Source organism: Oryctolagus cuniculus, chromosome 13 (genome assembly GCF_051225735.1).
Source record: "Oryctolagus cuniculus isolate XC-2025 breed Fujian yellow rabbit chromosome 13, ASM5122573v1, whole genome shotgun sequence".
Taxonomy (NCBI): Eukaryota; Metazoa; Chordata; class Mammalia; order Lagomorpha; family Leporidae; genus Oryctolagus; species Oryctolagus cuniculus.
In genome coordinates, this window is record NC_142879.1 from 78,940,551 (window position 1) to 78,964,775 (window position 24,225).

Consider the following 24,225-nt stretch of genomic DNA (forward strand, 5'->3'; position numbering starts at 1 on the left):
TCAATATTCATCAGAAAATGGGTAATTTGGGTGTCCAGCCGCACTAAAATGAGAAAAATTGTACCATCTAAGATCAATAAACACATTTCGAGTGTATTGAAAGGACTGTTGTGAAGCAACCATGTTAGTAAAAATTAATATTCTTTCCTTTCTAGTTTCCAAATGTAACTTGTACGTATGAGTAATAATTTATTGTAAATGCAGTCATACTCAGTTTTTTTTTTCAAATTATATACCTTAACCTGGAGCTTAACCTGCAGAACATGCAAAATAAGAAATTCAAACATATTACTCTGGCTTAACTATGTCTTTCAATAATGCAAGGTGACACCCGGTGCTGTCTTATAGAAGATTCTCAGTGAAAAGAGAAGTGTATTTTGTCTGTTTTTGAACAAGGACACAGCGGAACACTGTTTAATACTAATATATTTCAGGGGGCATAGATCACTCCTAGGAAGTTGACAACATTTTTCTTAACTCTTTTAATTATTTACTCACTGACTATCATGCATAGCATGAAGCGATAAAACAGACTTCAATGTCTAAAGGCTTTTTGTATAGTTTACATATTTGCACTCTGTATCCTTGCATTATTTCCCTGGTGTATTCTTCATTTTTCTCCATACCAAGAAAACATTACCAATTATAATATATTGACTAATTTTGAGTATATGCAATTTTGCATGATGCTAATCACTTTCATTATTTTCACAATTATTTCTTCGTTTTAATGATTTATTTATTTCAGAGTCAAGGCTATAGACAGAGTGGGAGAGAAAGAGAGAGGTATTCCATCTGCTGGTTCACTATCAAATTGCCACCACAGCCAGAGCAAGGTCCAAAGTAAGGAGCTTCTTCCAGGTCTCCCATGTGGGCACAGGGGCCCAAGGAATTGAGCCAACATTTACTGCTTTCTCAGACCACCAGAGGGGATGGATTGAAAGTAGAGCAACCAGGACTTGAACCGGTGCCCATATGGCATGCCGGTGACACTTAACCTACTATATCACACCACTGGCCCCTATCACAATTATTTCTATCATAAATTTAAAAACCCAAAGATAGCAGGAAGGCATATTTCTTGTTATTCTTGTTTATAGTGTATTTTTGCTTAAATTCTATAAGGCTAGAGCTCAAAATGAGAGTAAAGATATATTATTGGAATAGCACTCTGGGCTCAGAATCAGCCCTTAAAGCATTCAGATCTGGCTAAAAAGCCCATGAGAGTTTCTCAGACTTGGACAGCCAAGACACTGTGGCAAAAAATGACCTAAATCAAAGATCTCTCACCAGCACCCTGGCACAATAGGCTAATCCTCCACCTGCGGTGCTGGCACACCGGGTTCTAGCCCCGGTCCGGGCGCCGGATTCTGTCCCGGTAGCTCCTCTTCCTGTCCAGCTCTCTTCTGTGGCCCGGGAGTGCAGTGGAGGATGGCTCAAGTGCTTGGGACCTGCACCCACATGGGAGACCAGGAGAAGCACCTGGCTCCTGGCTTCGTATCAGCGTGGTGCACCGGCTGTAGCGCGCAGGCCGTGGTGGCCATTAGAGTGTGAACCAACGGAAAAGGAAGACTTTTCTCTCTGTCTCTCTCTCTCTCACTGTCCACTGTTCCTGTCAAAAAATAAAAAAAAAATAAAAAAAGAAAGATCTCTGTGAATGAGATCCCAGTGGAAAGATCGGGCCATCAAAGAAGGAGGTATCTTTCTCTGAAGGGAGGAGAGAACTTCCACTTTGCTAATGGCCTTCTCTAAATAAGGTCGGAGTTTGTGAATTCAAGAGGCTTCCATAGCCTTGGTAGCTCATGATAAGAGCCTCGGGTGATCACTGACATCATAAATAAGAGTGTCAATTATTAAATCAACAACAGGAGTCACTGTGCACTTACTCCCCATGTAGGATCTACGTCCTTAATGTGTTGTATATGAGAATTAATGGTGCAACTGGTCTTCAGACAGTACTCTATACTTTGTGTGTCTGTGTGGGTGCAGACTGTTGAAATCTTTACTTAGTATATACTAAGTTGACCATCTGTATATAAAGATAATTGAAAATGAATCTTGATATGAATGGTATGGAAGTGGTAGAGGGAGATGGGATGGTTTGCAGTTGGGAAGGAGTTTATGGGGGAAAAACTGCTATAACCCAAAATTTGCATTTCAAAATTTCTATTTATTAAATAAAAGTTTTCTAAATAATAAAAATAAAGATAATCATATATACAGTTGAAAAAAGATATATATTATATATTGGATATACATTCTCTCCCCTTGTGTGCTTTTGACTCCATTCTTATTCTTTTACTTTCACTCTAACTTTAAGATTTCATTCTCTGCATCAAGGTCACCATACTTCAGAAAATCATGACAAAGTGTTTCTATTCACCATTTATGGCCAAACTCTGTGGGGAGCAACTCGGACTAGACTGTTACTCGAATTAAGACTTATTCTATGCATCTGCTCTCCCACAATATGGCGCTGAGAAGGGAGTAACAACTTCTACGCAGCTGCCTCCAGTTCAACCAATAAACAGCAGGACCTGCTCCTGATTGGAGGAGAGCAGCGTACTCGGCGTGTGGGTAGCAGAGTTGGGATTGGTGGAAGAGGACTATAAAGGAGGAGAGAGACAACATGCACCAGGAACATCTATCTGAAGGAACACCTGTGCAGCCCCCGAGAGAGCCGGCCGGCGGTGTGCCGCTCCCCCGCGGAAGTGGGGAAAGTGGCAGGGGGAACGGCCCTTCCACGGAGGTGGAAGGGTCGGTAGCCAATCCGGGAAGAACCAGCAGCAAACCCGGGGAGGGCCGAGCAGACAAAAGAACAGCGCAGGGTTTAGTGTTGTTCCTCCACGAAGATGGGGAGCGATATAATGGTGCCGTGACTCGGATATGAAGCCTAGGCAGGGTTTAGTGTCGTTCCTCCACGAAGACGGGGAGCGACAAAACTCCATCAAGAGAAATGCAGTGTTTGAATCCTTAGCAAACACAGAGAAAAGCAAGGGAGAGATTTCAAACTACTAAAACATAAAGTTGCAAGTATCTCAGGGGAAATTCCATAGGGAAGGTGAAGTATTTCTGCCTATGTAAGTCCCAAGTTGACTTATTTTGTATTTCTTTTCATAATAGCATGTAAGTGTTAGGTATATATTACTTTCATACTTATTATTAGTAAGATATCTATGCTTTACAGACTAGGAGTGTTACCAAAAGATTTCTGCAAACAAAGTACTGTCTCAAGTAAAGTATGTTTTGATCTATTTCTGAAGTGATATTTATAATGAACATTGTAAATACTTGTGGATCATTGGATATTTGTCTTAGCATACCCAAAACCATAAGATTGCCCTGGGGGCCGGCACCACTACTCAATAGGCTAATCCTCCACCTGTGGACATGGCACCCTGGGTTCTAGTCCAAGTTGGGGTGCCGGATTCTGTCCTGGTTGTTCCTCTTTCAGTCTGGCTCTCTGCTGTGGCCCAGGTCCTTGGGCCCTGCACCTGCTTGGGAGACCAGGAGGAAGCACCTGGCTCCTGACTTGGGATCGGTGCAGCCATAGTGGCCACTTGGGGGATGAACCACTGGAAAAAGGAAGACCTTTCTCTCTGTCTCTCTCTCTCTCACTGTCTAACTCTGCCTGTCAAAAAAAAAAAAAAAAAAAAAAAAAAAAAAAAAAAAAGAGTGCCATTGGGTTAATTTTCCTTATGAATTCTTCACTAATGATTGTGTATCAAAATTCACGAAATAAATTTAACATTATGGTAATACCCATTTGTCTGTCTTCATTCTCCAAGAAAATATTCTTATAAATAAACTTTCAAGACCTCTGAAAATAGTATTCATTTCCTTCAAAATGCTTCTTTCTCTCACTTTTAGGTACTTAAATAAGCAATTTTAAAGAAATAGTCCACTACCATAAATAAAAGTCAAGTCACGGGACTGATGCTGTGGCATAGTAGATGAAACCTCCACCTGCATTGTCAGCAGCCCATATGGGTGCCGGTTTTTAGTCCCAGCTACTCCTCTCCTAATCCACCTTCGAATCAGCACAGCTCTGGCCCTTGCAGCCTTTTGGGAAGTGAAGCAGTGGATGGAAGACCTTCTCTGTAATACTACCTCTTAAATTAATAAATAAACAAATCTTTTAAAAAAAGAAAAAAGAAGGCAATTCACATGATGAACACTATAAGCTAAAGTTTTCCAAATTCTCAAGGTTTCAAGAAAATTCTGTTTAGAAAATATACCAAAAATAAATCAGTCATTTACAAAAGTCAGGATTTGATTTGCACATTATGGTTCATGTGAATTTTAGTTTGTAAATTCTTGGAAAGAAAATATTCTTCTTGGCTTATGAAATAAACCAACATGCTAAGTAAAAAGATTTCTGCCTATGACCACAGATTTGTTGGATATACCTTCAATCTGGTAAGAATTGAGAAGGTTTGTGGAAAGAAGAAGTAGTCATCATTTTGCAAACATTTAATTAGGTGACACAGGTGTTCCCCAGTGTTCATGCCTACAGATAGTTGGAGATAAGAGTCTAATACCCATCCTACATTCCTCTTCAGGAAATGAATGAAGGGAATGCCTTTACCAAAAAACTTACAATTCAGCATCAGCATAGCGAAGATTTCTGTTCAGACCATCTAGAACGTTCATGTCCTCTGAAGATAATTGAAATTGAAAAACCTGTTAGAGAGCAGAAATTATTATTATTTTTATACTGATAATCTGAAAAATCCTGGAATGCTTCTCAGCACTTCAAGACTTCAAAAAAAACAGTAATCAAAAACACTGGCCCAACATCTTTCCTCTTTTTATTAATATTACATTAAAATGAAACAATAAAGTATAACAAACAATAGAAATTAAAAGGGAATAAAAAATAAATAGTGACAAAATAAAATATGCATTACTAGATTATTGATACTGTACAATTCTACGCATAGAGGATAGCTCAAATTTTGTAGTGGGAAAACAAAGCTGACATTATTTAAAAATGACCGGGCCATGTGACTGCAAGATACAGAAGAATTTATAATAAGCTTTGAAATATCTGAGATAAATTAGTAGCATTCCTCAACACAGTTGGATTTGATATTCCATAAATGAAAGAACAAAAAAGAAAGGTTGACAACTTGATTGTTTAAAAGTTCTTATTTTTTAGTAGAATAATGGCTGCTCCTTATGAGTATAGAAAAGGCTATAAAAAATAAATCTCAAAATGTCAATTTTAGACAAGGCCATACTCATTGTGGAGGTTCTTTTCCTCCCTTCAGAGAAAGGTACCTCCTTCTCTGATGGCCCATTCTTTCTGCTGGGATCTCACTCACAGAGATCTTTCATTTAAATTAACAACAGGAATCACTGTGCACCTATTCCCCATGTAGGATCTCTGTCCTTAATGAGTTGTACTATGTGAATTAATGGTAAAACTACTAATCAAATAGCACTCTCTATTTTGTGTGTGTCTCTGTGGGTGCAGTCTGTTGAAATTTTTACTTAGTATTTACTAAGTAGATCTTCTGTATATAAAGATAATTGAAAATCAATCTTGATGAAGAATGAGATGGGAGAGGGAGTGGGAGATGGGTTGGTTGTGGGTGGGAGGGAGGTTATGGGAGGAAAATCTGCTATAATCGAAATCCAAAAGTTGTACTTTGGAAATTTATGTTTATTAAATAAAAGTTGAAAAAAATGTTAATTTTGATAATTTCCATTACACATTTTGTACTCTGTATATTAGTTATCACAAACCAGAAAAAATAAAATATTGGCAAATCATTATGGAAGACAGAATGGAGATTCCTAAGAAATATGTAAATAGATCTACTGTATGACTTGGGAATTTACCCAAAAGAAATTAAGTCAACATATGAAAGTTGTCTGTACTCTCATGTTTATAGACACTCAGCTCACAATAGCCACCATATGGAATTCACACAGATGTCCACCAGTTGATGACTGGGAACAGAATTGAAACACCAGAAATCAACCCAAACCTCTACAGCCAACTTATATTTGATCAAGGATCTAAAACTAATTCCTGGAGCAAGGACAGTCTATTCAATAAATGGTGCTGGGAAAATTGGATTTCCACGTGCAGAAGCCTGAAGCAAGACCCCTACCTTACACCTTACACAAAAATCCACTCAACATGGATTAAAGACCTAAATCTACGACCTGATACCATCAAGTTACTAGAGAACATTGGAGAAACCCTTCAAGATATTGGCAAAGGCAAAGAATTTCTGGAAAAGACCCGGGAGGCACAGGCAGTCAAAGCCAAAATCAACTATTGGGATTGCATCAAATTGAGAAGTTTCTGTACTGCAAAAAAACAGTCAGGAGAGTGAAGAGACAACCGACAGAATGGGAAAAAATATTTGCAAACTATGCAACAGATAAAGGGTTAATAACCAGAATCTACAAAGAGATCAAGAAACTCCACAAAAACAAAACCAACAATCCACTTAAGAGATGGGCCAAGGACCTCAATAGACATTTTTCAAAAGAGGAAATCCAAATGGCCAACAGGCACATGAAAAAATGTTCAAGATCACTAGCAATCAGGGAAATGCAAATCAAAACCACAATGAGGTTTCACCTCACCCCGGTTAGAATGGCTCACATTCAGAAATCTACCAACAACAGATGCTGGTGAGGATGTGGGGAAAAAGGGACACTAACCCACTGTTGGTGGGAATGCAAACTGGTCAAGCCCCTATGGAAGTCAGTCTGGAGATTCCTCAGAAACCTGAAGATAACCCTACCGTTCGACCCAGCCATCCCACTCCTTGGAATTTACCCAAAGGAATTTCAATTGGCAAACAAAAAAGCGGTCTGCACCCTAATGTTTATTGCAGCTCAATTCACAATAGCTAAGACCTGGAACCAACCTAAATGCCCATCAACGGTAGTCTGGATAAAGAAATTATGGGATATGTACTCTTTAGAATACTATACCGCAGTAAGAAACAACGAAATCCAGTCATTTGCAACAAAATGGAGGAATCTGGAACACATCATGCTGAGTGAAATAAGCCAGTCCCAAAGGGACAAATACCATATGTTCTCCCTGATCGGTGACAACTGACTGAACACCAAAAAGGAAACCTGTTGAAGTGAAATGGACACTATGGGAAATGGTGACTTGATCAGCATAGCCCTGACTGTTAATGAACAACTTAATACGTTATCCCTCTTAGTATTGTTTTTGTGTGTTCTACTTAATATGACTGGTTTAATTCTGTAATTAATACACAGTTATTCTTAAGTGTTGAAATTTAACTGAAATGTGATCCCTGTTAAACATAAGAGTGGGAATAAGAGAGGGAAGAGATGTACAATTTGGGACATGCTCAAGCTGACTTGCCCCAAATGGTGGAGTTAGAAACATACCAGGGGACTCCAATTTAATCCCATCAAGGTGGCATGTACCAATGCCATCTCACCAGTCCAAGTGATCAATTTCAGTTCACAATTGATCATAATAAAAGGACTAAGAGTCAAGGGAAGCACATAAACAAGTCTAGTACCTGCTAATACTAACCGATAGAATAAATAAAGGGGATAATGATCCAACATGGGAAGCGAGATACTCAGCAGACTCATAGAATGGCAGATGTCCTATACAGCACTCTGGCCTCAGAATCAGCCCTAAAGGCATTCGGATCCAGCTGAAAAGCCCATGAGAGTATTTCAGGCATGGAAAGCCAAGACACTCTGGCAAAAAAAAAAAAAAAAAAAAAAAAAAAAAACAAAAAAACAAAAAACAAAAACAAAAACAAAAACAAAAACAAACCCTAAATGAAAGATCTCTGTGAGTGAGATTCCAGTGGAAAGAACAGGTCTTCAAAGAAGGAGGTACCTTTCTCTGAAGGGAGGAGAGAACCTCCACTTTGACTATGACCTTGTCTAAACAAGATCAGAGTCGATGAACACAAAAGGCTTCCATAGCCTTGGAAACTCATGACTGGTGCATAGGGAGATTACTGATGCCATAAACAGGAGTGTCAATTTGTAAAGTCAACAACAGGAGTCACTGTGCACTTACTCCTCATGTAGGATCTCTGTCCTCAATGTGCTGTACATTGAGACTTAATGCTATAATGAGTACTCAAACAGTATATTTCGCTTTGTGTTTCTATGGGGGTGCAAACTGTTGAAATCTTTACTTAATGTATACTAAACTGATCTTCTGTAAAAAAAAAAAAAAAAAAAAAAAAAAGAAGAAGATATTATCAATTCCCAACTTGACTCTCACTGGGATTAAACATGACAATAGGTCTGATCTGATTTCATCATCATTTAAAAAATCATTATTATTTTTCACTTTATGTTTGTGTGGGAGCAAACTGTTGAAATCTTTACTTAATGTATGCTAAACTGATCTTCTGTATATAAAGAGAATCGAAAATGAATCCTCATGTGAATGGAATGGGAGAGGGAGTGGGAAGGGGGAGGGATGCGGGTGGGAGAGACGATATGGGGGGGAAGCCATTGTAATCCATAAGCTGTAATTTGGAAATTTATATTCATTAAATAAAAGTTAAAAAAATACATTCAAAAAAAAATTGTGGTATTTATGTACATTGTGGAATACTATACATGCAGGACTGTGGCTCAAATCCAAGCATTTGAATATGGGCAATGGGCAATCCAAGCAAAGTCCCAAATTCCTTTCCTTGATATTATTTTTAAAAATACACATCAGGTCAGTGGATTCTTATATGTATTTCAAACAGTATTTAATAAATACTAGTTGAATTAAGAGGATAATTTAGAAAGAAAAATGATGACAATTTTGTAGATAGTGTAGTGGAATATTATTTTGTTCTCCCTATAGGAAAACATATGACACGTCAGTCACAGACAAATAAAGATTTAACTACACAAAAGTAGGAATTTTTGATCATGAAAATACACCATGAAGAGAAGAAAAACTATAACCTACACTTCTTTCCCAGGCACTTTACCAAGGAGCAGGATTGAAAGTGAAGCAACTGGGACTCAAATCAGCTCTCCTATGGGGTGCTGGAATTGCAGGCAGGGGCTTACCTTGCTTCACCACAATGTAAGACCCAAGAACACATTTTAACAACTGCATCTCATACAAAAGTAAAGCCCAGAATACACAACTATGAACATGATAGAGGGATCAAAGAAATATCTCCCGATATTTCATTTGGGTAGGCTCCATACCCTTTGGATCCATTGCCTATTACCCCATAACTTCATTATGGGTAGGCCTACTGAATGGTAGCTAGATCTCACCAGAATAATGGTTTCCCAATTCTCAGATAAAAATAATACTTTCACATAATCTCCTATGTGGAAGGTGTTTGCTTTACACATGGTATAATAAGAGTCTCTTAATTAAAACGGAAACATGATTTTTTAAACAAAGACTTGAATACCTGCTTTACAAGACAGGAAAACCTAACTAAAAATATATAGGTATTAAACTATATGAATTCTGAGAAATTAAAAATAAAACGATCATAATTTAAAAACCAAAAATTACATAGTCTGATGCCCTAATTTCAGAAAAGGAAAACAAGATGCCTCTTTGTGATTGACTGCAGAGTATACTGTCTTTAATGCTGCAACACTATTCTCTGCTTTCTGTTTCACCATTAATTCTACTTAGCCCTGATGTGTCACAAATATATACAAATCTCAAATGCATCATCAAAACCAGAGAAATAGACTTGGCCTAAAGATGTCTTGACATCTTGCTAAGAAGCACACAGTGAAAGATACTGTGTAGGATCCATGGTGCCTACGGCCCCACATGTCCATCACCTGCATGTTCTCTTTGATCCGCTTCTCAGTGAAACTCTTGGCCAGGACCACAACCCCACGCTGCAGCTGGTAGCGGAGGGCAATCTGGGCTGGAGTTCGCTTGTGCTTTTTTGCCAAGTCACAAATGACTGGATCTTCCAAGAGAACTGGAGCACTCTGGTCCACCCTGGAAGGAGAGGTAGAAAAGCTAACTTCTGAGGCTAAGTTTTCAGACTGTCAGAGGCGTCCAAAAACAGATTAGCAGACCCATTCTGAACAAGTGTTGCTCAAAAGCGGTTCTTGGGTCACCAAAATAATATCATATGACCCTGCTTGAAATGCAAATTCTGCCACCCCCCTGAGCCAGTTGATAGGTAGCTCTGCAAAACTAGTAATATTTCATCAACAATGATATTTTAAATAAACTTGCCTGTTTTTCTCTTACCATTTAGGGTCTCTATGTGATCCCAGAGCACTGTAGGCAACCAGAACAATGTCTTTTGACTTGCAGAATTCCAGCAGTTTTCTCTGGTTGAGATAGGGATGACATTCCACCTGTGGATACACAGATTGAAAAATATGACTATATAAAAAGTTATTATTAATTTTAAGGGAAATTTTAAAAGTAAATGTAGTTGAACTTAACAATGTAACATGAAATTTAGACTGGAAATATCAATCCATAAAAATTTTTTAATTTTGTTTTAAATATTAATCTATATTAGTAGAAAGGGAAAGAGCGAGAGAGAGAGAGAGACAGAGAGAGAGATTGAAGTTGAGGCCTTCCAACTGCTATTTCACTCACAACAGCGATCACAACATTCAGGACTGGGCCAAGCTGAAGCCTGGAGCCTAGAACCTATATGTGGGGAAAAGGCTCATGTTCTACAGTCATCTAGTACATTTCCAGACACATTAGCAGGAAGCTGGATTGGAAATGGAGCCCCTGGGAATATAACTCTAACATGAGATTCAGGTGTCACAAACTTAGGCTCAACCTACAGCACAATGCTGGCCCCCAAGTAAGAATTTCTAAAGCAAATTAGTTAATATTTTGTCTTGTGGAAATATGAAAATATGAATTCCTAAAAAGAAGCAATTACATGCTCAGTTCTTGGGTGGCTAAATAATCGTTTCTGTGTTAAGCAGACAATCAACACTTCTGGGACAAGGTTATCATTCTTTGATCTTTGGCACTGAATATGCCACAAAGCAAGCATTTTTAAAAGCCTCATTAGGGCATCTCCGATGGAGAAACATATCAATATGGTAGGAATTGTATTGATTACATTTGAATAGATTTCAGCATCCAAAGAATAATGAGTAAAAATAATTCTAACACATAGAGTACATAAAAATCCATGATTCCATAGTTATCAATATATAAAAAAGGAAGAGAGAAAGAGGGAATATAAAAATTTGCCCCTAGTGACAGTGATTATAACATTAACTGCTTTCTAATTAAAGGGAAAGTATTAATGCTACTCCTACCTTACAGGAATTATTATGGTTTATACTGATTTAAGGTGCAAATGTCAAGTAACAAAAGCAAAAAGTGTACTTTAAATGCAATTAATTATTTACAAACAGCAGTGCAATCATCACCCTTAAGACAAAAGTCATCAGTGGCAACTTATCCATTGTGTAAAAAGTGGTTAAGGAATATTTCATTCTTTGTTGACTATTATCACCTAATTGACTACTGTTAATTGCAATGAAATGTTTTTCAAAAAATAAGAAATCTTAATAAAATAAAGCATTCAAATCTAACTTCTCATTTATGGAAAGTTAAAATAAAGAAATATTACTATAAGGCAACAATCTGAGAAAAAAACAGAACATCTGCAAAAATCTGTCTAGATATTACAGGAAGAAAAGATCGCTGACCATTCAGGAAAAAAACAAGCATGACAAACCTAACAAATTCTATTTGTGAACTATAATTTTACTGCACTATAGAAAGACATTTGTGGACAACAAAGAAAAGTTACAATATGGAAAATGTTAAATGATATGAAGAAGAAATTGGAAACCAATTTAGACCCAATTGTGAAACTATAACTATGTGGTATGGTGTCTTCTATCCCAGGAGATATTTTCCGAGGTCTGTGTGGATGAATAGTCCTTTTCAGCAAATAGTGTCAAGAGGATCAGCAAAATGTTGTACATCGGTATTAAGACATCTTGCTATATGTCAATTAACATTAGACACATGAAAAAATGTCTTCAATTTTGGGTTTGGGAGATAAATATGGAATATCTGCATTATCAAATATCCTGAAAGTTTTAAATTTCAAATAAAAATTTTGGAGTTCGGTCTGGCGCCGTGGCTCACTTGGTTAATCCTCCGCCTGCGGTGCCGGCATCACATATGGGTGCCAGGTTCTAGTCCCAATTGCTCCTCTTCCAGTCCAGCTCTCTGCTGTGACCCGGGAAAGCAGTGGAGGATGGCGCAAGTGCTTTGGCCCCTGCACCCACATGGGAGACCAGGAGGAAGCACCTGGCTCCTGGCTTCAGATCAGAGTAGCTGTGGCCATAGTGGCCATTTGAGGGGTGAACCAATGGAAGGAAGACTTTTCTCTGTCTCTCACTCACTGTCTAACCCTATCTGTGAAAAATAAAATTTTGGAGTAAAATTACTATTGAAAGTCATTAATTTTACAATATTTTTTTCTGGAGAATCAGTGTGCTTTTTCATTATATGAATTATATTCAGATTTTTCAGTGAAAGGTCTTTAATGTGTGATTGTAAGTTGTTAGATACAGAGTTAGAACATGAAACTAGGCACAGAACAGATGTGGTTAAACAGCTGATTTGGTGGCAAAAAAGAAAGGCAATGCAGACTAAAATGTGCTCAGGGATAAGATCACTTAAGTATTGCTGAAATTTTCAGAGCACTGATGTAATCCACAATACTATCACCATCAACACCTAACTGCCACCTTCTTCCCCAGATTATCTTCAGTTATTTTTTTTTTTTCCTGTACCTAAGTCTCTGTTCAAAAAACCTGAAAGAAAAGATACCAACTGGAAGGGTTCAGGTCTTTCAACACCAAACAAACCTTCACCGCCTATTTGACATTCACTCTGTCTTTATTTACTACCGATCAGATATCTTCATGGATTTCTTTCCTATATAGAGTTCCTTCAACATCATCTTCAGCAGTCAATGCATCTGGTCATCCTCCAGATCATTGATCTGGGAAGAATTAATCTTCCCACTGAGGTTTCATTATTGGCTGCTGCCTTTCTTGATCATTGTTACCACTCTCACACCTGCTCCACATTCTTATGCATATTTCAGCTTAACATCTCCTTGCCATTTCACTAAGACAAGGACAGGCACAGAAACAATTGAGGGCACTTCCTTCCCTTGCTTACAGAGGCTCAGCCTGCAGAATCTTGTCTTTCACACAGTAAGTTGACAGAAGTGGCAAGCAGATGGACAACTACCAGAAGCACAGGGAGCAGGGAATGAAAAACAGAAGGAGAGAAGGCTTGTTGTCACCTGGTTGCAGACAGGCTTGTACTTGAGCCCTGGCTTGTTCAGAATCATCTCCAATTGCCTGCGGTTGAAGTTGGACACCCCGATGGACTTGGCCAATCCTTCATCCTTGCACTTTTCCATGGCCTGGGAGGAACGATAGTGAAGAAATATTTTCACAGCTGGGTAGAATAATACAAAGGCCTTTAACACAGTTAAGAGGAACATTATCAAGAGATTGTAATGAAGGCAATGGGCAATGGGTGACAGACACCAAAGAGAAAAACTAATAAAGGGCATAGGGGAAGACACTGACAACAAGACAAAGAATTTTGTGTCCTTCTTAGGAAACCAGAGGAAGTATTGTATATACACAGAAAAAGAAGCCTGCTTTCAACTCCACTACTTCTCCTTTCCTTTCTGTTTCTCCCCAGTATTGTCTTCCTACCCCATGCTTCAGTATATCAACCTTTGTACATTCATGAATGAATATCTCATTCGTTTAAGATTAATTGTGACCCAGTTTTCCCTTTCCCTGCTTCCTCTGTACTCATTCCTCCAAGTACTCACCTCCCAAGTGGCACAGAGATCCACCATGTCTAACATGACTTTTCCATTTTCATCAGTTGGAAAAATCTCTTCCCCAGGCTAGAAAAGAGCAGTTATTTCAATATACCACCATATTCAGCTACCCAGACAACAGCAATACATCCATTGTATTTAGTGTTGGAACACAAACTTCCAAAAACTATGTGGAGCACATTTTTGGCTCCACCACATATGTAATGTGCACTGCATATGGACTAGTGGATAATGTCATTAGGATACACTCCCCCTCTAATTGTTATTATGTGTATTAATAATTGGTATTTTTCCAGTGCATAATAGGTCCCTGTGGATTTATATTACTTCGTGTTCTCCTGTTTTTTACTTCCAAGAAATATCCGTTTCATTGTGAAGATCAGTTGTTACCTAACCTTGATCTCCACTGGTTATGGATTCTGGTCTTGACCCAGGCGAAACAATCAGCGCTCTTTATTTTCCTGAAAATGTGTTCACCCAACAGCAGGCACTAGTACCACAGGACGTGGATCAAGGTTCTATTCAATAGTAAGTTTAATACTAGAAGATGCAGCGAAGCTATCAAACATAAATGAGCATTTCTTGAGCTTCTCATTTACTTAATCCAATAAACGATGTAGCTTTAACTACCGTGAGCAGTTTCTATAAGTTATGTAAATTATCATTCTGTAAATTTATCAGTATTGTTTACTCATCCATGATAATGATAGCCATTTTGACTACTACAATGAAATAAATTTGATATGAACTCCCTACCTTCATAGATACTGGGAAATGAATAATATAGAGATCAACATAGTCCAGTTGAAGGTTTTTCAGTGACTTTTCCAAGTTTGATCGGACCATCTCTGGTCGATGGAAAGTTGACCAAAGCTGCAGGGTTTAAACAGCAAAAGTGGTACAACAATTAGTTAAATTAGTTAAAATACTTGATTTCCTTTAATTAATATTAAGGTGTTTTTTTTTTTTTTCTGGTTAAAATGTAATGAACATGGAAGGACCATGATGCCTTCTTTTCGGGTTTCCTGTGTCCTGACCTATCTGTAAGAACTCTGTCATTTTTGGGTGTTACTTAAAATATCCTAATCCAAGGTGAATGTTACACCAGAGATACAGACTTTATCAGGTAATTACAATGACAATGGTTTAGATTATATTTGACAGAATTCAGAAAGTAAAGACCTAGAGTATTGGAAAGGAACCAAACAAAAATATTAGAAATGAAGACCTCAATAAAGCAAATGATATTTCAGCTGAAAACTTTAACAGAAGATATGAGAGACAGAGGAAAGACAAATGATCTAGAAGACAGGTCTTTTCTTTTTTTTTTTTTTTTTTTTTTTGACAGGCAGAGTGGACAGTGAGAGAGAGAGACAGAGAGAAAGGTCTTCCCTTGCCGTTGGTTCACCCTCCAATGGCCGCCGCGGCCGGCGCGCTGCGGCCGGCGCACCGCACCGATCCGATGGCAGGAGCCAGGAGCCAGGTGCTTTTCCTGGTCTCCCATGGGGTGCAGGGCCCAAGCACCTGGGCCATCCTCCACTGCACTCCCGGGCCACAGCAGAGGGCTGGCCTGGAAGAGGGGCAACCGGGACAGAATCCGGCGCCCCGACCGGGACTAGAACCCGGTGTGCCGGCGCCGCTAGGCGGAGGATTAGCCTAGTGAGCCGCGGCGCCGGCCCGAAGACAGGTCTTTTCAAATATCTCAGACCAAACAAAGTAAAGAAAATAATTAAAACTAATGACAATAATGTCTTAGATCACTGGGATACCATCAATCTACTGGAGGCATGAGTTTTGGAAAGTCATGGAGTAAGGCAAAAATGAACTGCTAACAGAATCTAGACAATGAAATAATAGGCAGAAACTTCCCTATTTAGAGAAAAGTATGCACACCCAAATATAGAAACTTCATAGAATCCCAAATAGGCAGGACCAGAAAGCAGTCTCACCATGGCACATTTTAGTCAAACTTTGAAAAAGAAAACATAAAGAGAAGATTCTAAAAATGATAAGAGAACAGCAGTATTAGCTTTTGAAATAAATTTCACAAGATTGACAAATTACTCAACAGGAACTCCACAGGACAGTAGAGAATGAAGAGATACAGTCCAGGTTCTAAAAGAAAAATTGCCAACCCACAATACTTTACCCAGAGAAGCACTCATTCTTAAATAAAGATGGAATAATGACCCTCCAAGAGGAGGGTCTTCTCCAAGAGGAGAAGTCATTAAAAGTATTTATCACTATCCAGTAAGCATTACAAGTGATACTTAAGAATGCACTAAATATAGAACAGAGAAAGACAATCAGCATCATAAAACAGAGTGAAGTTAAGAAATATACTAGTGAAAGAACAATGCATATTCAAAACAAACTGAATTTTTATGCAAAAAAGGCAAGATCAGGCCTGCACTGCAACTCACTAGGCTAATCCTCAGCCTGCAGTGCTGGCACCCTGGGTTCTTGTCCCAGTTAGGGCACAGGATTCTGTCCTGGTTCCTCCTCTTCCAGTGTAGCTCTCTGCTGTGGCCCGGGAGTGCAGTGGAGGATGGCCCAAGTGCTTGGGCCCTGCACCTGCATGGGAGACCTGGAGAAGCGCCTGGCTCCTGGATTCGGTTCAGTGTGGTCTCTGGCCGCAGCGCCCTGGCAGTAGTGGCCATTGGGGGGTGAACCAATGGAAAAGGAAGACCTTTCTCTTTCTCTCTGTCTCTCTCTCACTGTCCACTCTGTTTGTCAAAAAAAAAAAAAAAAAAAAAAAAAAAAAACCAGGCAAGATCAAGTAATTACTTGCCAATAATAAACTTGAATTTGAATGGCTAACAAAATTCCCCATTAAAAGATACAGACTGACTGAATGGATAAGAAAACAGTGCTCCACTAAATTCTGAATACAAGGTACACACTTCACCACCAAGGACACACAAACTGAAATTGGGAGGATGGAGAAAGATATAGATGGAAAAATCAAATAGGGTAAGAGTAGCTATACTTATTTCAGACAAAATAGATTGTAAGGGGAAAAACTGCTAAAGAAAAAGCAAATAAGGCTATTGTGGAATGAACAAGTGATCTGTTCACCAAGAAGATATGACTATTGCAGATATATATGCACCTATAGCTAGGACATCCAGTTTCATCCATATAGAGAAATACATAAGCTCCAAAACAATAGTACTGGGGATCATTAACACACAACATACATCAATAGACAGATGAAATAGACAGTAAATCAACAAATAAAAGGCAGAGCTGTTCTGTACTCTTTAGGTAGAACTATTAGAAATCTATAGAACATTCCATCCCACAGCTGCAGAATATACATTATTTTTAACAGCACATAGAACATTCTCTACAATAGATGATACTATTTGAGAACATAAAACAACCTTCAACAGATTTTGAAAATCAGAATCATATCTTGTATATTTTATTTTTTAATTTTCATATTTAATTTGATTTTTCTTGAAAACAGAGATATCAATACCACAACATGAGAGATTTGTGACAATAATAATAGCATCATGAAAGAAAGGTGCATTGTTTTTTATATGTCATGATTCAATGAAGCAGTATTTATAATTACCAAATGAGATAACAGCCATATAAATTGTATGCTTTATACTAACTGCCACATATAAGAGCAAACTTGTCATGTTTGCTAACTCACTTAGCATAATAATCTCCACTTTCGTTCATTTTATTGCAAATGTCCAGACTTCGTGTTTTATGGTTGATTAGTATTCCACTGTGTTATATATGCTACAGTCCCTTTATCAAATCACCAGTTTGTGGACCATCCTCCACTGCCTTTCCGGGCCACAGCAGAGAGCTGGACTGGAAGAGGAGCAACTGGGACAGAATCCGGCGCCTAGTGAGCCTAGTGAGCCTAGTGAGCCAGGTGAACCCATGGCTCCAGCCCTGTCTGTGTTCTTTTTGCTTCTTACCACACAGTGAACTCTCTACTTAGTGTACAGTTAATCTTATGAGTGTAAAATTAACTTAAAACTGACCTTTGTAAAAAATAAGAATGGGAAAAAGAGAGGGAGAAAGACGAAAGGGTGGAAGTATGATTGTGAAGGAGGTGGGGCGGGGGGAGAATCACCATGTTCCAAAATTTGTTTTTAAATGCATGAAATTTGTATTCCTTAAATAAAATTTTAAACAATAAAAAGAATGAAATCCTGACATATTCGACAAAATTGATGAAACAGAAGATCATTATGTTAAGTCAATAGGCCAGACACAAAACCACAAATGCCACATCTTTCTCTTATTTGTAGAAGTAAATATATATTGATAAAGCATAAAAATGTGTGAATGCCATAAATGTTTGTACATAAATGGTGAAAACATTGTCTTCACTGCCATCCACAGGACAATATACCTTTATTTCCTTACTCTAGGGTCATTGTCATGAATTTCACATTTTGTGATAATTTCATGAAAAAGTAGTATATATGTGCATTAATGTATCTATATATGAAAGCAAATAAGGCAAAATATCAACTGTTAAATCTTAAATTAAAATATATGAAAAGTAATACAAATACAATGCATGGTTAAAATGTGCCAAAAAGAACAATTCCTCAACAACTCCTGACAAAATTATGTAATTATCCTTTGCACACATCACTTTTTATTGATTTACACCCCAACACATCAAGCACGTTATACCTTTGAAGTGTAGAATATGTCTTCTCTCTTCACAGTACCGTCTGCAATCTTGCTTCTGATGGCCAAACCTACTTCCACTTCATTTTGGTACAGGTAAGCTGCATCAATATGGCGATATCCAGCATCTATAGCTATTTTGGTGGCCTCCTCAGCCTTACTCTTAGGAACCTAGAGAAGCAGTCAAAAGTATTATCTACAGACCAAATGATTAGAAATTAGTACAGCCATCATCGGTGATCTTCACAATAATCAATTTTTTTTTTCTCATGTCTTAGAATAAATGTGCATTTTTAGTGGATCAGTACATTACAATTTGCCTGGATCTCCCTTAGTTATCAGCAAAAAATAAACAGCTGAGGAACCTCCCCACACCAGGCAACTATGTTAATCACTGCTGGCAAAATTTCTCAGGAACTATGCCAGTTTTATTGATTTAATGGAAGGATTCAAATGACACAACAAAAAGTTAGTGTCATGGTTATTATTCATATCATGAGTTCACAAAGGAAAGTTAACATAAGTGACAACATCTGAAAGAAAACATCTGAAAAGGAAGATGTTGATTTACAGTCTCCATTCCTGAGCTTTTCACTCGGGTTTGGTTACATATATCCCTTCTACTAGGCCACACTTATGTTCCAGTCCCTCAGTGAAAAGCAGTGATACCTAGCTAACTAGTTTGCACATGCAGTTTAGCTACAACCAACATCCTAAAAGTTAGGGAATACAGAAGAATGTTGGTTCATTCATGGCCAAGATTGTAGATATGTAGTTCAGTGGACAGCAAGATAGCATGTTAATCTTTTTCTACGGAGCCATTCTATATGCCCTCTGCCACCCAAAACTAAAATTGATACTTAAGAAATATGTATTTTCACATGAGAAATTAACTGCATTATGTAAGGGATTATTATTACTGCCATCCCTTAAAAACGGGCCAATTCTTTTGGACAAGCTATAAAAAATAGAGCAAAATTTTAAATTATTGGCTTTCCAAAACTGGATAAAGATTTGAAAGTGTTTGTTAAATTATAAACAGGTAAGGTCCGGTGCCACGGCTCAATTGGCTAATCCTCCGCCTGTGGCACAGGCACCCCGGGTTCTAGTCCCGGTTGGGGCTCCGGATTCTGTCCCTGTTACTCCTCTTCCAGTCCAGCTCTCTGCTGTGGCCCGGAAAGGCAGTGGAGGATGGCCCAAGTGCTTGGGCCCTGCACCCGCATGGAGACCAGGAGGAAGCACCTGGCTCCTGGCTTCAGATTGGTGCAGTGCGCCGGCTGTAGCAGCCATTAGGGAGGTGAAGCAATGGAAGGAAGCCCTTTCTCTATGTCTCTCACTCTCACTGTCTAACTCTGCCTGTCAAGAAAAAAATTAAAAACATAAACAGGTAAATCAAGCAGTTTTCCATTTATTTGGAGAATTTGAGAGGCTGGCTTTAATCAATGAACCAAATACTAGACCCCACTGCCCTTGCCTGGTAGCAGGCCTCTACTTTCCTAAAATTTGAGTATATTCAGAGTTTTATCAGGGCTGAATCTTAGTCTGGTGTCCTTTTCATTCATGCCACATCAGTCTGAAAGTAACTAAATTATGGCATATATCTTTGAAATGCTCTTCTGTGATTTCCTTAATTCATACACGACAAGAAAATAGAAGTTTAAATTTGAGGTAAACAGTCCCATGTCATACAATTATGTAATCAGAGGACAATCTCTTCATACAAAACTTCCTCTGTGGTGCTCATTTTTTTTTTTTTGACAGGCAGAATGGATAGTGAGAGAGAGAGAGAGAGAGAGAGAGAGAGAAAGGTCTTCCTTTTGCTGTTGGTTCACCTCCAATGGCCACCACGACTGGCGCACTGTGGCCGGCGCACTGCGCTGATCCGAAGGCAGGAGCCAATGCTTCTCCTGGTCTCCCATGGGGTGCAGGGCCCAAGCACTTGGTCCATCCTCTACTGGCTTCCCAGGCCACAGCAGAGAGCTGGCCTGGAAGACGGGCAACCGGGAAAGAATCCGGCGCCCCGACCGGGACTAGAACCCAGTTTGCCGGTCCTGCTAGGTGGAGGATTAGCCTATTGAGCTGCGGCGCCAGCTGGTGCTCACTTTTATTTGAGGAAATCATATACCATATTCCTTTAACTCCAACTTGTTAACAAAATCAACAATTCAGCATTGCTCTTCCTACGTTCCCATTTTCTCTTAACATGGAACTCCTTCATGAAAGTAGGCTCCTTCATGAAAGTTTCCCAGAAGTGAGAGTAATACATGAGAAAATCTACTTTGGCTGTATCCAGTAATTATTGCATGGTACTCAAAGTTAACCAACCATGGAACAGCACTACTCTCTCTTCACGTTCTATACATTTGCTCTCTAGTAACAACAACAACAAAAAGCCTCTGAATCATTGCATATTGGAAGGAGGAAACATTTCTTGAATTATAGAGAAAAGCTGAGAAACCACTTCAACTGCAAACAAATACCCGGCGGGCAAACTGACATGCAACCTTATTGAGCATGGACTTTTTTTTTTCTTTCTTAAAGTGAGAAATAGACCTATCGAGAAGCAAAATCAGTTCATCAGCAGGGGACCACAGGATATGTCATGCTGAACAAATTGTGAACAAGTTAGTTCCAGCCTTGTGAAATGGAAAATCAAGCGAAATCTGCAGTCACATAGACTGGGTGACTTCACAACGTGGGTTGCCTACTCTTCCTAGGTCTATTTTCCTTTGCCCCCTCAATCACAAAGCAACTCAGCTTACCTCTGCAGGTGCATAGGTGCCAAATCCCAGTACAAGAATGAAGTGACCATCATTTAGCGCCACACGCTGAAGATTGAGATCCATTGCCTTTGGCTCCACTGTCTGAGCACACCCACCAAATAGGCTAACTAAAAACGCTAGCCACATGCACACACACAATGTATATGTATTTTTTATTTTTTAAAAAAATATTTATTTATTTGACAGACTTACACAGAGAGAGAGGAGAGGCAGAGAGAGAGAGAGAGAGAGAGAGAGAGAGGGATCTTCCATCCTCTGGTTCACTTGAGAGTTGGCTGCAACGGCTGGAGCTGCACCATTCTGAAGCCAGGAGCCAGGAGTTTCTTCCAGGTATCTCACATGGGTGCAGGGGCCCAAAGACTTTGGCCATCTTCCACTGCTTTCTCAGGCCATAGAAGAGAGCTGGATTGGAAGTGGAGCAGCCGGTACTTGAACCAGCTCCCATATGGGATGCCAGCACTGCAGGTCGTGGATTTACCTGTTATGCTAAAGTGATGGCCACTGTGTCTGTATTTTCTTCTCTCTCTCTCTCTCTCTCTCTCTCTCTCTCTCTCTCTAATTTATTTGAAAAACAGAGATACTGTGAGAGGTAGAGACAGAGAGAGAGATCTTTCATTCAATGGTTCATTCCCCAAATGGCTGCAACAGCCAGAGCTGCACCAATCCGAATCCAGGAGCCAGGAGCTTCTTCTGGGTCTCCCAAGCGTTGCAGGGGCCCAAGGACTTGAGGCATCATCCGCTGCTATCTCAGGCCATAGTAGAGAGCTGGATTAGAAGAGGAGCAGCCAGGACTAGAACCGGCGCCCATATGGGATGCTGGTAGTTCAGGCCAGGGCTTTAACCTGCTGCACCATGGCACTGGCCCCCTGTGTATGTATTTTCACACAAGAAATTTATTGCATCATATAAATGATTATTAACATCATTTCACTTCTTAAAATAGCTCTTTTATTTTTAAAAAGATATACATAGTTAAATTTAAAATTATCAGCTTTTAAAAATTGTGTAAAGATTTGAAAGTATTTGGTAAAGGATAAACAGACAAATGGAACAAAAACTTTTCCATTTATTTGAAGAATTTGAGATGATTCCTTTATTCAATGAAATAACAATGAAGCAGATAGTAGATCGTACTACCCTCTGCTGATAGCAGCCTTCTGCTTCTCATAGATGTGAGGACACTCACTCATTTACCATGACCAAGACTTTATCTGGTGTCCTTGATCCTTTACTCTCCTTCACGTTACTTCACTTTGAAAAATGAGTATGGGCCGGCACTGTGGATAAAGCCACTACCTCTGATGCCAGCATCCCATATGGGTACCACTTCCCATTCCAGGTCCCTGCTAATGGTCTAGGAAAAGAAGAAGACGGCCTAAGGGTTTGAGACCCTGCCACCTATGTGGGAGATCTGGATGGCTACTGGGCCATCTAGGGGGTGAACCAGTGGATGGAAAGCAAGTCTCTCTCTCTTTCTCTTTCTTCTCTCTCTGTCTCTCTCACTTTCAAAATAAATAAACAAAACTTCTAAAAAAAGAAAAGTTAGTTTTTCTTGGCACGAGTCTTCCAAAAGGACTTCGGTTATTTCCTTAAGTCTTACAAAAAAAATGCAATAGGAGTTCAAGTTACTGGTAAACAGTTCAATGCCATACATCTATGTAATCAGAAGATGATAACATGCCAAATTGCCTCAACAGTGTTCACATTTTTCTTATAATTTATTTTTAAGTTAATGTAATATTAATACAAAGAGAACAGATTCAATGTAGTTCATAGATACATTGTAGGAATATAATGAAGTACCCATCCTCAACCCTTCAGTGCTTGGCTTTATAAATGAATGCATTGTTTAAGGTACAATGTTAGGAATATAGTGGTTCTTTCCCTCATACCCACCCTCCCACCTGACTCTCCTTCCACCTCCCATCCCTCTCCCATCCCCTTCTTCATTATGGTTCATTTTTAATTTGCTTTTATATACAGAAGACCAACTCTGTGTTAAGTACAGATTTCAAGAGTTTGCACCAACACACACACAACAACATATGGAGTACAATTTGAGGACACGATTTGCAGTTTATTCTTATAGTAGAACTCCTTAAGAAAAGAGGTCCTACATGGGGAGTAAGTGCACGGTGACTTGTTTTATTTCATAGGCTCACGCATACACTATTTTCCTTTAAGTCCAACACTTGTTAACAACAATGAATAATTTAGCCTTGTTCTCATCTCATCGGATTCCCATTTTCCCCTAACTCTATACTATATTTCTTTGAGGCAAGTCTGTCAGAGGTAGGAGTAGTATAATGGAATATCTACTTGATTCAGGTCTAGTGATTATGCTATAATGCTCAAGGTTAACCCACAGCACAACAGCATGAACACTTTCCATGTTCTGTGCATTTTCTTTCTTTATAATGAAAAAAATTTCTCTGTATCATCCTTTTTGGAAGGAGGAAATATTTCTTGAATGTCAGAAAAAAAAAAAAAAACAAAGAATCCACTCCAACTGCAAAGAAATAACAGGCAAGTGAGCTAATGAGCAGTCTTGTTGAGAGTGGGGTTACTTCCCTTACCCAAAGCAAGAAGTAAATGGAAACAAGAAGCAGCATGAATATCCTTGTTCATCAGCAGAGCACCACAGGACCTGACTGTCACACAGAATAAACTGTGACTAAGTTCAATTTTCTGTATAAAATAGCTCTAGCCTGGGGAATTGGAGAATCAAGTGAGTCCTGCAGTCACACGGCAGCAGGCTGACTTCACATTCATGTCATTCTTCACCCGTCCTAGTCAACTCTCTTTTGTCCCCTCAACCACAGAACAACAGCTAGACTTACCTCTTCAGGTGCATAGGTGCCAAGACCAAGTACAGGAATGAAGTGACCATCATTTAATGCCATACGCTGATGCTTGGGATCCAT

At 39.0% G+C, this 24,225-nt stretch overlaps 1 protein-coding gene across 1 annotated transcript; it reads right to left on the bottom strand.

Moving 5' to 3' along the window:
- On the bottom strand, positions 1 to 24,225 carry PGER1 (prostaglandin-E(2) 9-reductase-like). Its single transcript, NM_001297499.1, has 9 exons — positions 24,142 to 24,225; positions 18,522 to 18,689; positions 14,604 to 14,720; positions 13,836 to 13,913; positions 13,290 to 13,412; positions 10,226 to 10,335; positions 9,802 to 9,967; positions 4,601 to 4,683; positions 1 to 43 (listed from the first exon to the last, which is right to left on the bottom strand). Exons 1-9 carry the CDS (start codon positions 24,223 to 24,225, stop codon positions 1 to 3), a joined length of 972 nt encoding a protein of 323 aa, NP_001284428.1.